At 55.1% G+C, this 17,114-nt stretch overlaps 2 protein-coding genes across 2 annotated transcripts; one reads left to right on the top strand and one right to left on the bottom strand.

Moving 5' to 3' along the window:
- Nucleotides 1-1,228: 1,228 nt before the first annotated feature.
- On the bottom strand, nt 1,229-4,216 carry MAM_01724 (kinase domain containing protein; the record flags this gene model as incomplete). Its single annotated transcript, XM_040820523.1, has 2 exons — nt 1,229-3,486; nt 4,084-4,216. 2 exons carry the CDS (start codon nt 4,214-4,216, stop codon nt 1,229-1,231), a joined length of 2,391 nt encoding a protein of 796 aa, XP_040682011.1.
- A 10,753-nt stretch (nt 4,217-14,969) lies between these two features.
- On the top strand, nt 14,970-15,464 carry MAM_01725 (uncharacterized protein; the record flags this gene model as incomplete). The annotated part of the gene is made up of 1 exon (XM_040820524.1): nt 14,970-15,464. The coding sequence occupies one exon, from the start codon at nt 14,970-14,972 to the stop codon at nt 15,462-15,464; it is 495 nt and encodes a 164-aa protein (XP_040682012.1).
- Between the last annotated feature and the right edge of the window lie 1,650 nt (nt 15,465-17,114).

Here is a 17,114-nt window from a genome sequence, read left to right on the forward strand (position 1 = left end):
GGTCCGTCTTTGCCAGTACACTGTCGCATACCGACGACATGCGTGCTCCGTGCCCCGTACTTTGCATCGAGACCCCAGGCCCTGGCGGAGCGAAAGAACGTGGTGTCTCGGCAGTGACTTGAGACACGGACTGACAGACGGACAGACAGACAGACAGACAGACACGCCGAGGAACAAAACATGAACAGGCAAGACACAGCAACAGCAGACGGACGGAGACGGTGGACAATAAAGTCGTCTGCCTCGTACACTACATTCATGGCCAACGCTTGCGGTTGACAAGTGATGTCCCGGCGGCACGCACAGAGGCAACGCGCAACATCTCGAGCATCGCCCATCGTTTCATTGCATTCTATCACATCTGACAGGGACTGTTGCCCTAGTCAGCCTGAAACGAGCGTCACCGGCATGCCAATTTTTTTCTTCTTCTTCTACGCCCACATCTCTCCGCGCCTTTTTTGCAATCCAATCAAAGGCACTTTGCCGCACGCCTCTCCTCGCGTCTCTTGCTTGCCATGCCGCCCTTCCATTACTGTGTGTGCTTGAGAATTTCCCCAATGCGTCACTGCGAAATCTGAAACAGACAACCGCCATGCGTGCGATCCAATCCACCAGGAGGCTCATCTTTCCCAGGGAACCCCCGTGAGCAATACGAGTGGGAGTAGAGGACAAGACCCAGGGATGCGGATGGCGGAGAAGGTTAATGATGAGAAATATTAGAAAAACAAAAATATACGCTGGCAAATTGAAGCCAAAATAAAGGAAAAAGAAAAAAAGGTCGACCAGAAAACTTGTCCCGTGTACGCTGGCCTTGCCTTGTTTTGGTGTCCCGAGGCAGCCTTGGAACCAGACAGCTCCGAGTATCTCTCTTCTCTTGGGTAAAATACAAGTCCAAAAAAAAGGACAGGCAGCAACAATGCCACGCAATGCAATGAGCAAATCGCCAGAGTCAGAAAAAAACAAGAAGAAGGAAGAGGAAAAAGGCAAAGCGACAGACACCAAAACGCCACGGCTCGCACGATTGCTCGCTTCCTCTACAGCCGCTAATGCCCTTGCCAATAATGCCCTTGCCAACGCCAGTCATGGTCAAAAGTGCTTTCCCCCTTTTCCCAAACGCGCCATGTGAAGACCGCATCGACACACTCGACATTAAGCATTTGGTGTGAAAAGAAAAGGACTAGACAAACAAGGAACGGAGAAGGGAAGAGAGAGAGAGAGAGAGAGAGGGTCAGTAGCCAGCACTGCCAGGCATTTTGCCCAACGAGTGAGATCCACTCGTCTTGGGCGGCAGGTGGTTGTGGCAGAATATCTTCTTGGTCGATATCTTGCTGCTGTAGTCCTTCTTGGTCGCGTCGATAAACTGTTCGGGGTCATCGTACGACTCCAGCTGGCAGCACTCAACATTCTTCATCCAGCGGTTGTTGACCACCTCGCTGACTAGGATGCGTTTGGCGGGGTCCGGGTTGAGCATTTGCAAGAGAACGCGTCGCAGCGCCGGGGGGCTGACACCGACGTCCAGAGCGTAGCAGTTGGGGTAGTCCGTGTCCGTGATGCCGGCGTCGCACTCGGGGTGCTTCTCGTACCATTTACTCCAGCCCTTGACCAGTTTGTCGTAGTGCAAGTTGCCGAGTTGCGCGCGGGACCAGATGCCCCCGCCAAACGTGAGGTAGATCATGACAATGGCGGCGCTCCACACATCCAGGGCCCGAGGGTCGTAGCTGTGCTTCTTGTCCAGCACTTCGGGCGCAATGTACGGCTCGCTGCCGCAGATGCCGGGGGAGCAGAGACGGACCTCTCCCATGTTCTGGCCACACTGGCCACCCGCCTCCCTCAGGCCGGGGTGCGTCCCGCTGAACACTTCCGAGACTCCAAAGTCGGTGATCTTCAGCTTGCTGTCCTTGGTCAGGAGAAGGTTCTCGAGCTTGATGTCCCGGTGCGCGATGCCGTTGGCGTGCAGGTAGTTGACACCCTGAATCAACTGCTTGAACAGGCACAGGCGGTCCTTCTTCTTGTCCTCGCCCTTGAAGAAGCCCTTTTGCACGAGACCGAAGAGATCGCCCTCGGAGCAGTACTCCATGACATGATTCCAGCGCCCATGGTCGGTACATAGCCGGACCGTCTCGACAATGTTGGGGTGGTGGAGACTCTTGCCAATGCTGAACTCGGACTTGATCTTCTTCTCGTAGTCTCCCTGGCTTTCGCGGTTCGACTTGCCTCGAAATTCCTTGACCGCGTACAGTTCTCCCGGACACCCCTTGCGGGCCATGAGGGTCACTTTGGAGGCGGCGCCCTTGCCCAGGTGCTTGCCGTGCCGACCCAGCAACCTGTGCTGGTACTCAAACTCGGAGAGCAGTTCGGCAACGTCGACGGTGAAGTCGTCGGGGAGGCTCAGGCTCATGCGACGTGCCTTTGCGCCGGTGCCGGCGTCCGGGGGCAGTGGCCATGGGAGTCGCTCGGGAGGGTACGTCTTCTCCTCCTCAATGTGCTTCGGCAACGGGGGGACAGGCGGTCTATCGCTCGTGTCAAAGCTGCTCGCTCTCCGGAGGCCCTTGGTGGGGCGGTTTCCGCGGCCCATTGTCGCGCCGACAAAATTCACAGCCCGGCCACGAAGAGTCAGGCCCGTCGCTGCTCTGTTCTTCTTCTGAAAGTCGACGGCGCTGGGCAGCGTGCTGCCGGCGTCAGCGACGGACCGGTGTGAGGGCGCTATTTCCAGAGGCGAGCCCGGGGATGGCGGCGAGTTCGACTGAGTTGTTGTGGATGACTTGTTTCCATTGGGGAGGCGGCTGCTCGGCGCGGCAGTCCCATTCAGGTACGTGGTTGATTGCGGTGCAGACCCTGAGATTGACGCAGGGACGGCGACAATGGCGTATTCCCTGTCCTTCTCCAGGGAGGAGTGGGAGCGCTTGAAGAGTCGAGACATGGTGCGTTTTAGACTGTGAGTAGAGCCACGGGTGACACGTCGTTGGAGGGGGAGCGTCTGCGGCGAGGATGCTGATTCGGCAGCCCTGGATGCTGAAGCCGGATCGGAGCTGACGCGGAGTGCCGCGGGCGCAGAGGTTTGCGGAATCAGCGAAGGTGCCTTCACCGGACCCGGCCTTGGGGGATTCTGTGCCGTGTGCGCTCTTGTCAGCGCCAGGTGGCCGCCGTAATGGCTGTAGTAATGCTGGTGTAGAGTGGTGGAATCTTGCGAGTAGCGGCCTCCGCTCACAGGCGTGACGGGCTCGATGGGCGAGTCTGTGCCGGACCCAACGTCGGCCTCCTCGAGAATAGGGTCGTTGATGTCCGCGGGCAATTGGCGAGGCGAGGAAGGATAGCTGCTCGAGTAGCAGGGAGCAGAGAGAGAATCCGATGTGGCGGAAGCGATGGTGGAACTGTCCGTGGCTGTCGGCGTCGGCGTCGGCGTCGGCGTCTCGGGCTGCTGGGCTGAGACACTGGAGGCGGGCGGCGGCACAGGGCGCTTGGGATCTGCCGGCGGCGACGCTCGCGCTGTGATGTGGGTAGCAAAGAAAAGCAGTCAGCAGGCAATAATTAATGACCGCGAAGCGACGGATCAACAAATTGATACTATTACAAGCGCAAGGCGCAACAGCCAGTTGCAAGGGCCCGAAGTCAGGTGTGGATTTCGCCGATGGAGCCGCAGACAATCACGTCACTGCCGCACACGGCCATGACCATTAGAGGGGGCCCCCCAAAAAGGAGGGGGGAAAGGGGGGGTGGGGGTGGGGGGTGTGTGCAGGACAGGAGACACGAGGCAGGGCTCCATCCGGCGGCCACTGAAGTGCACTGCGAGAGTGGATGCGACCAACAAACCACTACGCAGGCCCGACAATGACAAGCTCAGCGAGAAGCAGCAGGAGGGAGGGGGAAAAAAAAGCAAGAGACTAAACAACGAACGGCGGGCGATGGGTGGGCGATGGATGGTCGGTGGTCGGGGATCGGGGTTTGAGGGTCGGGCGGTTTTCGGGGACGAAAGGCGATTCAAGCTTGGTGCATGGCAGCAGCAGCAGCAGCAGCAACAGCAACAACAACAACAACAACAGACAGACAAAGGAGCAGGAGACAGCAAGGGCTAATCGCACTCACCCTCATCATCATCATCACCACCATCACCACCACCACCACCAGTGCTCTTGGGCGAACACGGCATTGGCCGGTGCGCAGGCGGACCCAGTGTATGCGAGGTCCACGGATAGACGCGACCCAGTGAGAGCGCCATTGGTTCGTGTGGTTCGCGTGGTCCGTGCGGTTTGGCTCGGTGTGGTGCGTGGTCACTGGTCAGTGGTGACGGCTGCAATGACGGCCACGAGCCCAGGATGCTTAGTAAGAATGGAAGTTGAGTAGAAGCGGCGTCGAAGGTGCAAGGCGCCAAAGATGGTGGTGGCCGGCCTCGCTGCACGACCGTCGACTTGGCAGCGCTGTACCGGATACTGGCCAAGACGCCAAGGTACTTGGGCAAAGGCCAGGCACGGCGCTGCACCCACGGGAATCTGTCAGCGCGCGTCGGTACCGAGTACGAAGCTCGAGGTTGCAGTGGCTGCGGTGGCTGCAGTGGCTGCGGTGCTGCAACGGCGTTGGCTGGCGCGGACCGCCGTCAAGGCGATGCGCTGCGCTGCAACGACAGGACTGGCCTGCCACTGGGCTGGAGACGAGGCGCTCGAGCTACCAGAAACCAGATGGAACCAACCCACCGCGACGACACCAGGCACCATGAACAGATGGGCGGGGGGCCGACGTGTACGACGTAATGGCTGCAAGCGCTTCCCACCACTGGCCAGCCAGCGCGGGCACCTAAACCAGGAAGCGGAGTCGCCGGCTCTGTGCTCTATCGCCTTCTGGCAGGATCGCTGTTGATGCCAGGGCCGGGCAGCCCCGGATTGTGATTTCTGGTACCGTTGAGGGGCGCCAGGATGTCCGCCGGGCGCGATGGTGGTTGATGAACAGGAAGACGAGATGGGGGGAAAACCCAGGTTTTTGGAATGTACTCGGTCTCTCGCCAGCAATCAACCAATGCCGGGCAGTAGGTCCGTCCCCGCGATGTTTCGTACCGAGGACTGGTCCGAGGTTGGGCTGCGGACGAGCGCCAAAACAAGCAACTCGTACGTCGGTCTGCGGCGAGCCGAGCACTGTATGCAGGCAAATATATGTAGGGATGGCGTTGAAGCGGTTGACGAAGTGGTGCGTGCCTTGGGCACGTGTTAGCAACGGCGTGGACTCTTCAATGTCGACGGGCAGGGGCAGACAGACTGAGATGATGGCCAGAGCGGACAGACAGAAGCCGGGTCCGTTTCGCGGCTCAAGGTCAAGGCCTACGCCTCAAGGCCCACGAGGGCGCGATTACACGCCAGCAGAGAGCTTGAGAGATTGGGCAAAGCCGTTCGCCGTTCGCCAGCCGGACGCGGAGGCGAGGAGGACGAGGGAGGAAGACGAATTATAAAAAAGGCCAGCGGAGAATCTCGAACAAGACGAGGCGCGGAGACGTCTCACTCGTTCAGGTCATGGGGCAGAAAAGGAGGAGCTCGCATAGGAACGGCATACATAGGAAGAGGCGGGGTGTTGGAGGGCAGAGGCATTAATGGTTGAAGCGCATCCCCAAGCTGGAGAGGTTTCGACACACAAAAACAGCAACCGCTGGCTTGGTGCTGCGCCCCCAAACTTTGAAGGGAGAAGATACGTCGGCCGGTGTGTGAGAGGGAACTCCACACGGGGGAAGTTGAGGGAGTCCAAGAAGTCTCCATCCGCATCTCCTCGTGTTTTTGGCAGCTGGCTGCTGGCCGCTCAAGACCTCGGGACCTCAAGCGCGATACTAGCAGTAGTTGCTAGTTACTGTAGGTACTTGAGGAAGTACTTGGTCGAGCAAGTACCTGCCCAGGTACCTAAGTAAGTAGGTACTTAGGTACTCGAGGCACTCAGCAGGCACCTACCTCCCGGGGAGCCAGGGAGTTGGCTTGGCTGGAGGTGCCCTGTAGTCAGTGGCAGGCAGGCTGTGGGCAGGCAGCAGCAGCAGCAACCAGGTGATCAAGTCCTTGTTCCAACGCCAGCATTCAAACATTGGATAGTGAGTGGACCAGATGACCTGGGGAATTCCTCAATTGCCATTTGCATTTGCGCTCCCGAGCAGCTTTCACTCAACCAGTCTGGCAGCCCCGCAGGATTGAGGGGTGCGGTTCAACACGACCAACTACTCACTTGGCGTGACCCAAGAATCAAGATCAGGGCAAGCAGGCATGACGACGATGACGGGGCACGGGGCTTTGGGGCAGGGGCAACGGAGCTCGGAGCTCGGAGCTCGGATTGCAGACCGCAGCTCGACATGAGATTGATGACCCAAGAGTTGCCGACAATGGTTGGAGTCATTTATCGTATCGAGCACAGCGTGGCACGATACAAGGTACGGAGTGCTCCGTACCCAAGTAGAAGACAGCATCAGGTACACAATACGATGCCGGGGACGAGGCCATGTGCTCCATGCGAATGTACATTGTGCTGTTCTCGTCCCAGACCAACCACAGGCGTGTCGATAGCAGACGACGAGACGATGGCGCGCTCAACTCTGTCTGGAGTGGTTTTTTTTTTTTTTAAAAAAAAAAATTTTTTAAAGTCAAGGTTCCACAATCAAAATGTCCCTCCTCCTACAGAGTACCAGTCGGCCTGACCTACCATCGCCCCCCCCCGTTATCCCATGTGTAAAGCAAGAGGAAGGATGATGCTTGCTTGCTTCCTTCCTTCCTTCCTTCATCAGTCCAATTGCCCAGCACCGCTCGCGTCTCTCGCTTTCATCTTTCATCCATGGCATGCATCATCAATGCCCTTTCTTTCGAGACGTGGCACATCTACCGCAGGGACGCACCATATCCATGCCAATGGCAATAGCAATGGCAATTAGCGGTGGCACATCATGTCCTCCCGTGATGCGCCTTCACAATGTCTTGCACTATGGTTTGACCATACTAGCCAGTCGCACGAGAAGAGACGTGGTGAGCACGGAGCCCTGAACTGAGCATTGGGCCCGCACATTTCTCCTCGGCTCACGAGAGCAATGTGGAATTTCTTGGCTGAGCACAGTTCTGCCCGACAACGCCTCGTCACTTCCGCTTTGGTCCTCAACTGTCTCAAAGGCCCATCCGCTTCGGTCAATCGGCTCCAATCATCACACATGAGCTTTGCCTCCGGGGCTCAGGTGCTCTGCGTGGCTCAGAGACCTCAGACACTTCAGACCGAAAAGGCTCTTGGGCCTTGGCAGTCTTTCAATGTCGTATTCAACCGTCTGCCAGAAGGAGAGGAGCCGAATTGACAGCGACGCGACGCCGGCAGAAGAAGCCTGTTCGCCCCTGGAGCGGAAAGGTGTGGTGGTATTGCGCCGGCCCCTCTCTCAGAGGGACGTGGTGCTGGCAAGTTTCCCGGTTCACGATAACGCTAACGACGCGGCTTTTTTTTTTTTACTTTTTTTTCTTTTCGTCCCCGTCTTCCCGTTTCTTTTCCGCTGCCCGTCGTGGCCTTTGACTGGCCGCTCGGGCGAGCTGGACCCTATTCCAGGAAATGGTCCGGCAGACGTTGTGCATCGCGCGTCGCGAACTAAACCGATGCAGCAGCTTCTGGATATGGTGGAGTCGGCGGGATAATTAATGATCATCACACTTGGAAACCCGTCGTCATTTCCGTCGTTGTCGACGGGCTCGACTAGTATTTTCCGGCAACGAGAATCGCCGATTCATCAACCGCAAGACCTCGGTCCTCTGGCGTCGACGCACATTTTAGCTGCGCTGGACAAGGCCAAACGTCCTGGTTCATCCATCATTCACAGCGACACCACATACCGAGTGCGAGACGGGAAACCCCGTCGCCCGTGGTCCTCTGTCTCATATTCGTGGGTTCGAGGGCCATTATGTATGTATGGACTGGACAATGAAATTTCCTCTCTCTACGGAGCACCCAACCGCCATTGGCAAAATGGGTAGTACTCTCCCCCACACGCTGCCAGGATGTCATCATCAATCGCACCAATTACCGATAAGAGATACGAAGACGACGTGTCATGGAAGTTGATTTGATTGTGATTGATTCACCGCCAGCCAAGCGAGTAAGCTGTAACTCCGAGTCACCGCAGGGGATTCTCGAAACTGCAGTCCAACCGCCCCTGAAACGCAATCTGTGGAACGGGAACAGCTTCAGCCTCAAGTCTCGCTCGCCGGCCATTTTCATTTCGGCCCCTTGAGCCAGTGCTCGACCTACAGAGTGTTCGGTGGTCATCTTCCCGGGAAACTCACGCTTGCCTGCTACTCAACTGTGCTATAGCCTATACATACCATTTTCTCGCGACCTTTCTACCAGACCACCGGTCGGACATTGCTGGTTTTATAACCCAATCAATCCTGTGATTGGGCGCTCGGGAAAAGCGTCGGTCGAACCTCTAGATTCCATTGCGCCACCACCCGCAACGCAACACGCTTCGTTTCCTTGGGAAGCCGGCAGAACCAGCAAGGCTATCCTATCCGCCCGCACTGGAAAGCTCTGGCCAGCTCAAGTTTTCAAGTTTCAAAGGCCACCGTAGACGTTGATCAAATCTACGACGCGGCTTTTTTGTCCACGTTGAGTGTTCGGCTGAGATTGTGGACTGGTCTTGAGCTACATCGAGTCCGCGCTCTAGGGGGCAAGCCGTGAATTAAACGCGAGGAGCCAAGTCCACAGCCTGCATTGCATACCGAGATGAACAGTTGGTCAACCGTCGAATTGGCCTCGGTCTACCATGTCTGTCAAGTCGCACTGTAGCCACAGAGTCAATGTCGAGACCGTTGCAGGCGTGGAATGTCGGCAAGAAGACGCGAGAGAGGCGGCTCACGGGCAAAACCCAAGGCTGTCTGTCTGTCCGAGGGGCGGCGGTCAGATGTGTTCAGTTGTGGGTGCCAAAAGAAAAGAGCACAGTGTTAGTATTGCGCCACCAACGTTTGCGAGAAGAAACGGGGTGTTTGAGTCAAAGGCTCGGGAGGGGGTGGGCATCTTGGCCATCATTGACGACTTGACTGGCCGGCCCGGATTCCTCGTCGAAATAGACTTGATTGCGTTAAGATTGTAAAGTCTAAGACAAAGCTGCATCATTGATCCAGCTAATCTGGACGTCGAGAGGCCGCCGCCAACGAGCATCAAATGGATGGAGCCCGATTGAACTGTCCAACGTCTTGGCTCTACAGTCCAATTTGGAGTCAGGCGCTGGACCGTACGCCATTTTAATTTTTGACAGCCCTCGACACCGAAACCACGACGGCTCCAAATCAATACGCTCTGGTTCCTGTTGTCGAAATTTCAGTGGCTGCGTAACTCTGTCGCGGCAATGCAGGCGTCCTGGTGCGTTTTCGACACGGGACATCTGTGCTTTGTTTCATATGGTCATGAGGGAAACATTGAAAGGATTCCAACCACAGGTACCATACCGCTGACGTGACAATCGATGGCAGATGATTGTCCCCTGCCGAGATGATGCGAACTCAATACCAAGCCGGCGGATCGGTACAGAAGGGCGCCATGCAGTGGAAGCAAAAAGTCCTCAACCGGTTCACCAGCCTGTGCGGTGAGTGGGCGGTTGTACCACACCAGTTGCGCACGGAACCAATTCTTGATTAAGCTTCTTTGGATGGTTGTTACGAATCCGAGACATTGGGTCGGGCGTGGGAGCAGGCGCACCGAGTACTCGGACCACAAAAGCTTCAATTCAACCACGGATGTTGGCAGTGGCACTGCTGGCATGAATTACTACGAGCCCTTGGCCGAAGACGCATGGAGAGCAACCTCCTGGCCACTTTGTTCGAGGCTCTTGGGCTGGACCTGCATCACGTCTCCGAACGGAGATATGCCAAGCCGGCAATTTGTCTATGCCCGTGGTACATTCCTGGACGAGACTAGGATCCTCGCGAAAGCTTGTCAAACATTGCATGTGTGCTTATGTTTCGACCAAGAATCATCGTTACTTTTGCCCTCTCTCTGCTGCTTACAAGGCCAAGTGGAAACACAGCCAACACCAACACCGCCCGGTCAGCACGGAAAGGTTGTCTTACTTGCCAAGTCGAGGATGACACTCGGGCGCTTTCTCTGACCAAGTAGACGTGAAGCGTCCAAGGGCCCACGGCGGCCATCTCATTTCGGACGCAAAATCAGACAGTAAAAACAGTGCACTACTCTCCAACTCGAGAAGGACGCGTAGGTAAAGAGCACTATAGACCAGCATCGTTCCCATACGGAGTACGTACAAGTGCTTGTATGTACTCTGGACTGAGCTGAGCATATCGGTCTGGGTGAGCGTCTGTGCTGATGTCTCGGTAGGGGAGAGGTCTAGCCGTGATTGTCTACTGGGGTGGCACGGCGACCCGCGAGCGTTTCTTGGTATTGGACAAGATCCGTCATTTCACACACTGCTGTAGTTTCACTGGGCGATGAGGTCGGCTTGGCGCCGCCCCTATTTGATATCAGGTCCCAGGTTGCAGACCGTCGATCCTGCATCACCGGGAGTAGGTGGGCTGCTGAGCACGCTCACCGTTCATTGTGTACGCGGTCGGGACTCGGCGTGCGCTTATTATCACGTGTCTGCCATGGCCCTTGAGGAGGTCAGCCTGGCCCTCGGAGTATCTCTATCGTGCCTCGCCGCTGGTGAGGTTGCAGGTACCAAATAAGCACCGCTCCTTTGTTCCATCTTTAAAAACATGGGGGAAAATACACCAATTCTGGCGAATAATGAGGAGAATGACGGCAGAACCAGTTTGACAGCCCTGTGCTGTGCTCGGTGCTTTTCGACCAGAATCTTGTCTTGAATCGTCATCGTCATGTCATCCCGATGCCATCTCGACTTGACTACCTAGTCTTGCATGCAATGAATGACCAAGAGTCTGACACCAAGGCTAATATAATAGTCAGGTCCGCTGGATGTGACGACCCGCTGGCAGATGCAGGGACGTGTGTGTTCTGCCTGGCTTGACCTGGCTATCAACACCTCTTCCGAGCATGCCTATTACATGTCCCAAGACTGGAATCTACCCGCGCAGTGTCGCAAGCTAGACCCGGCAGATGAGCTTAGCAAGGTGACCATGTGTAGCCACTGCCGGCGCCGGCGCCGGCTCAGATCAGATGCTTCGTGCATCTCACCCGAACTCGGGCGACGACATCGTCCGCCGGCTACTCTGGCCCCCTGTTCAATGGACTGGTATCCTTCAACCTTGCCTATGTCCGTCAGCCATTTATTTGTGCTCGCGTCACGGGGATCGGATCGCCATCTACTGACTGCTGTTAAAGTCGCCTCTGTCACGGGGGAGACATGGAGTCGTCGCCCAAAACACCCCCGGCTTGGTCTACGCGTGGCATTGTTCTTCCAGAATAGACTGATTTGTCCTTGATTTTTTTGCATGCCGCACGCCCACGACTGGTCGTTCACAGGCCCGCCCTCTGGGTCTTGGACACGAGCCTAGAAAACTGCCGTATAGACTTTGCGTTGTTGGAGGTGTGAGAGCGGGCGCGGCGCGCGTGAGAGATGTCGGTGTCGACTTTAGCTCTAGGTTTCCACACAGACACAACGAAGCCATGTGGAAAAGGAGGGCGTGAATGTCACTACAATCATGCAAAAAAAAGCTCGTCTCGACAATCTTTGTTGCAAAAGCCGGGCGGCAGGCGACGTTGAGCAAAAGGTCTGTCTCACACTTGTGCAGTTGTCTCCGTCATGTCGGGAGGCCATGCGGAGTAATCCTTCTGGGGTTGTGAATGCATAGTAGTCGTTTGATCTACCCGTCTGTACATGTCATCTCCGCATCACTGCTCCTCCAACAACAACTCCGTACATACCTTTTGTAAACCAGGCCGAGCTGGCTAGGGCGCCAATCGGCGTAGATGACACAGTCTTCGAGCCTGTTGTACGCCGGACCTCGGGAGTAAATGGACCCAAGGTCAAGGTTTGATGAAGATGCAGGGTCAAGATCAGTGCCCTCAACTGTCCCTTTGTGGTGAAACTAACAAAAGTGCGTACAACTTGGGGGCTGGCAGAACGGCAAGGTCATCGGCAAGCGTGTACAATAAAAGAAGGGCATGTATATGTACCCAGTGTGTTTCCCCTCGTCTTCCTTTTTAACCTGCATAATGAAGAAGACAAGAGCCGTCGGTGTTGCATGGTACGTCCAACACGACCACGCACACGCCCCTTTCCGCGGGAGTTGGACAGTCAGCCCTCCGCATGACATTACGGACGATACGGTGACGAACATCGAAGGGAGTCCGGGCGTGAGAAGGACAAAATTTTTTTCCAAGAATTGCCGTGTGTCTCGTTCGATCCTTGAGGCATGCGATTCGAATTCCAGGGCTTGCTTTGACCACCCGCGAGCTCGTCGTCACAAGACCAACGGCCAAACCCCGCTATTCTGGATGCTACTCCGAATGCCACGCAAGAATGAGTAGGCCCGGAGATTCGGCCGTCGGGTCAAGGATGGACCACTAGTCGTCTCCCAGTTGGCTAAAGCCGATCCGACGAGTACAGTGTGCGCCGTACGAGACTGTTATAAAGTTCCCTGAGGCGGCAAATGTGAATCTTGGGCTACGCGTGGTGAGTTGTGCTATTGGATTGTATTGCCAATTTTGGCTGGTCTGATCACCAGCCGAGTCTGGGCCCTGCCAAGAAGTCTGCCAGCAGCTGCAGAAAAGCAACAGACTGGTCGAGGCCCTTTTTTGTTTATTTTCCGTCTCACCAGAGCCATGTCGTGTCAGCGTGCCGCTGAGTCCGTTGGTTTGCCCCCGCTGTGCGTTTTGTGACCCCGAGAGAAGGAGTGCTTTTTATAGAAACGAAGCTTTTCAGGTAAACGGAAATCTTGGCAGGTCTTCTCGGCTCTCTGCAAAGATGCGCGCAGTCTGGGGCGGAGGAAGAGCCAGAGATTTGGACGGCATGGCAGCTTCTTGCAAGATGCAGCAGGTTCAGATCTTTGCAGAGTCCTCGGTAGGTTCTGCTGTCTTGGCAGTGTTGCCCGACCTGGCCAGTGTCAACCTTGAGCACGTCGACGAAGGATTGGTGAAGCGATAAATGGACCGGGGGGAGAGAAAGGTGGATGGTTGGACGGGTGGCTGGTGGATGGATTGACGCATGGATGATGGGTGCTTACTGGTGGAAGCTGGGGCCGAGAGCTTACACGGCCCAACTTTTCGCGTCTGTGACGATGGCGAGAGAGAGAGAGAAAGAGGGCCAGGGCCGGCGGTGGAGACGGGGAGCCGGACGGTGACGCACGCATGCAGTGATGGTGATGGCGATGGTGATGGTGATGATGATTGACAATGTCGGGCGGTTGCCGTGCCGCGGCGGAGGGCAAGCACCTGGGTGAGGTTTCCATATCATGTCAAGTTGCTAATTAGCACCAGTTAGTTATTAGCTTCCATTGCAGGGAACTGAGTCTTGACCCTTTCTGGAGGCCGCGGACCCCAATGACAGCGGCTCCTGCCGCCATACCCGTCCAGAGGGCCACCAGGTCGCGGCCTGGCGGGCTCGGTACTTGAGAAAGTGAGTACCGAGGTGCCGAGGCACTTGGCCATGGAACGTCGGCGGTTCAACAATGAACCAGACGCAGGCTCAACCACTGGTGCCGGTGGACAGCTCAGCCGCCCGAGGCGCCAGGCCGCTGTTGGCCTGTCACGATGATTGTTGATTGCCCTGATGATGCATTATTCCCGAGTAAGCCCTGGCTACCCTACAGGAGACCTAGCTCTCTATTCAAGATGGGGTGCGGGGGGGGACATGGTAAAGGCCCGGGAACGCCGACTGGGACTCGGTTCGCCAAGTGCCAGCGCGCATATCGGTTCGTTGCTAAAGTGCTGCGTACTTACTTAAGAAGTACTTGAGTGAGTACTTACGTAAGTAAGTAGGTTGATGGACACATCTAGGACCCGAGGTCAATATAAAGTTCAATAAATCTACTCAAGTACGCGGGATAGTAACCTGGGTACCCAACCCAGGCCGCCCGTGCTTATCGGCGCAGGTACAGGTAGGTACACGCACTAGCTGAGGTGAGTACCTGCCTTAAGTACCCTACTGAAGTACTTACTTAAGTACTTTAAGTAGGCAGGTTCCCAAGTCCAAGTCCTCAAGATCCACAGAGGTTCCTAGACATCAGAAGTAGGTACTCTAGTGTCTAGTACCATGTTGCAAAGTTTCTCATGACCTCGTCCTTGCTCGCTCGCTCGAGTCGGCTCCGCGGCGCACAAGGGCCCGACTCGTCAAGTCCACGTCTCCAACACATCCAGACTTGGATGGTGAAATCGGCCCCTGACGCTTGAACATACACCACTTGACACATGCACGCACGCACAACGCCAGCCTCAGTGACCTTGGATGCCTTCAATCCCGTAGCACAAAGGTGCCGGCGAACAAACAAACAGCAAGGAGCTTCCCACCACCGAACACCGCCTCGTCGAAATACCATCACTGGCCAAGTAGTGCTCAATCTTGATCTCGTCGACGGTATAAAGCACTGTATTCTTCCGATTCTGGCCATCAGCTGCTCCTGATAAAGAACTTGAGACGACAGCCACAATTATCACATACGTACGTACATGCGGCCGCCCATCACGGCCACTTTTTTTCTGAAAAAAAAAAAAAAATCATCCAAAATCCAAAATCCAAAAAAAAAGATAGCATCGCGCATCTTCAATTCCCTCGAGTGCGTACATATATAGCCAAAGTTTTCTTTTCTTCACTTTTCTTTTATTTTTCCCTCCCTTCTCCCCTCTTGTCGCCAACAAGCTTCGTCGTCAACATAGGTTCTTGTTCCGTTAGCGAGCCACATTCCCTGCCTCTCTACCTCCATCTCTTCCTTCCTTCATTTCGTTCTTCCCCCCTTCTCTCTCTCTCTCTCTCCCTCTCTCTCTCTCATATTCGGCCTCTCTCTGTCGCCTCGCCTCGCCTCGCCTCTCCTTGCCTACTCTTGTCCGTCGACATACCGGCCTCCGCCCGTGCTCTCAAGATGGACAAGCACCAACAATTCTACGTGCACATCGTGGTTCACCGCGGAAGCATCCAAGACACGTCTCACCAGCGACGAACTGGTCTCTGGTTTGTTCCGTGCGAAGAGGGATCGCAGTACTATGTTCACGTCAAGGGCGCCATACACAACTACAAGTTCGAGGTCAAGGAAAACTGGGATCCTACCTGCACCGGAAGCGCTCTCCCGCTCATTCATATGGACACGACGGACAATTTGTCTGCCAGAGAACTGATCAAGATTCTTCGCGACGTCCCCATCGAAAACCACGATCTCGAGTTCAATGGTCAGCAGTGGATTTGGGGAGCGCTTACGTCCATGGTCTCCGAAGGCCACTTGACCAAACGACAACGAGATGATGGCTTCAATCGGATGCTCGAGACTGTTCTCGAGGGATCATCGGATGAGCTCCCGGAGCCGCATTATGGCCATGTTCGCAGCAGCAGCAGCAACGACAACACCACCGATGCCGTCTAATCATCGACGTCGTAGTTGTGTCACGGAGCTTATTATTGCTACTTACTAGATGATCTGCAACTGCGATCTAAATCGCCACGCATTTACGAGTCAAAGGCATTGGTATACGGTCTCTAGAGGATTTTCTTTTTCTTCTTCTTCTTCTTCTTTTTTGCTTGTCACATCCTTGATGTTCATCTAGTTGGTACACATGCCCCATTTTCTCCTGCTGCAAAATATTTCCGGTCGCTGTCTGGTTCAACGGGCAGTGATAGACAACGCTCCGTTCCATGACAGCCGCATTTGGCGAGTCGCCAATTGGAGAACACGAAACTGAGCAATCAAAAAAGCCCGGCACAAAGAGCGGGCGGCCGAGTCCCGGGAAACAGTCACCCAGGTTGGTGCGTGTGTGTTTTGCGCGGTATTAACTATGTTGGGTCTCGATTCTGAGCGAGCTGGAGTCATTCACAAGGCGGGCGGACTGGCGTTGGGGCACACTGATCTCGTGCATTTATTGTGTTTTTCGGACGCCCGGGATGGAAGGTACAGACATTTGGTATCGATTTCCATTCCTGTTGGCCTTGGTTCCCTTGGCACATTTTGCTTCTATTTGTTTCATGCTGTGCAAGGTGGAGATTGGCCTGGTCTTGTTTTGTCCTTTGTTACAATTATGCTGGGACCCTTGTCCAAGAAAATAATGACAGAGGTGCATGAAGGGAAGGCCTGGACTCTTCCTCTCACTATTCGGCTCTCAGTACGTTTTGTTTCCGCACCAATCGACAGGGGGGTGACCCTTGAAGTTTGGCGAAGTGGTGTAAGGCAACCGCCTTTTGCAATGTTTGATAAATGACACGATCGACTGGTATATGGTGTGCATGAAACAGGCGCTCGGAATCCGGCTGGCCAGTAACTTTTCTGTCATTACTATTAGACTACGTATGACGGAGAAGTTCTAGATTCTTCATGGACTTTTTATTCGTATGGGGTCCCTTTTTCCTAGATCTTTCCTTTTTTTTTTTTTTACATCTTTTTTCCCTTTCTTTTTTTTTATTCTTGTTCTTGTTTTTTTTTGCTTACTGTCCTCGCTCATCACCGCACAAATGCAGACACGGGGCGCTTCTTGGCTTGAACACTTTGAGCACAGCACATCATGACACGTTGACGTTCAGTTCTACAAACCCGTTGGCACGTCAAGGCGACCGTCCATCAAAATCGTCTGACAACCGGCCCTTGTCCTTGGAAGAAGTAAGCAATTACTCCGTACGAGGGCAGACTGAATGGAACAGGGTACATATTTCCGAATCACTCCTGCAAATGCCACCACCATCGAGACCGAGTGCTCGTGAATTGCCTCGTACTCTGCAAACAGGAGTGGCGGGATGCTGTAGCTACTCTCTGTGCCGCAATATTGTACGCGAGGTATAGCATACCGACTATGGAGCAGCTACAGTGGCCTTTCTTGTTGATTATGCAGTCAACTTTGTTGCCAAACTGCACGACATTTGCTAGACGCGGGCAGTGCATGAGATCAGTCACATCCCACGCTCCTACGAAGAGCTGTTGCCTGTAACACAAAAAGCGAACCAATTCGAACCAAGCGTGTACTCGACGCTGTTTGTACCGGCGCCGCGGCCGCAGCCTCAGCGCCCATGAGTCGCAACTCGTTCCAGT

The sequence above is a fragment of the Metarhizium album genome (assembly GCF_000804445.1).
Source record: "Metarhizium album ARSEF 1941 chromosome Unknown scaffold_2, whole genome shotgun sequence".
NCBI classification, from domain to species: domain Eukaryota; kingdom Fungi; phylum Ascomycota; class Sordariomycetes; order Hypocreales; family Clavicipitaceae; genus Metarhizium; species Metarhizium album.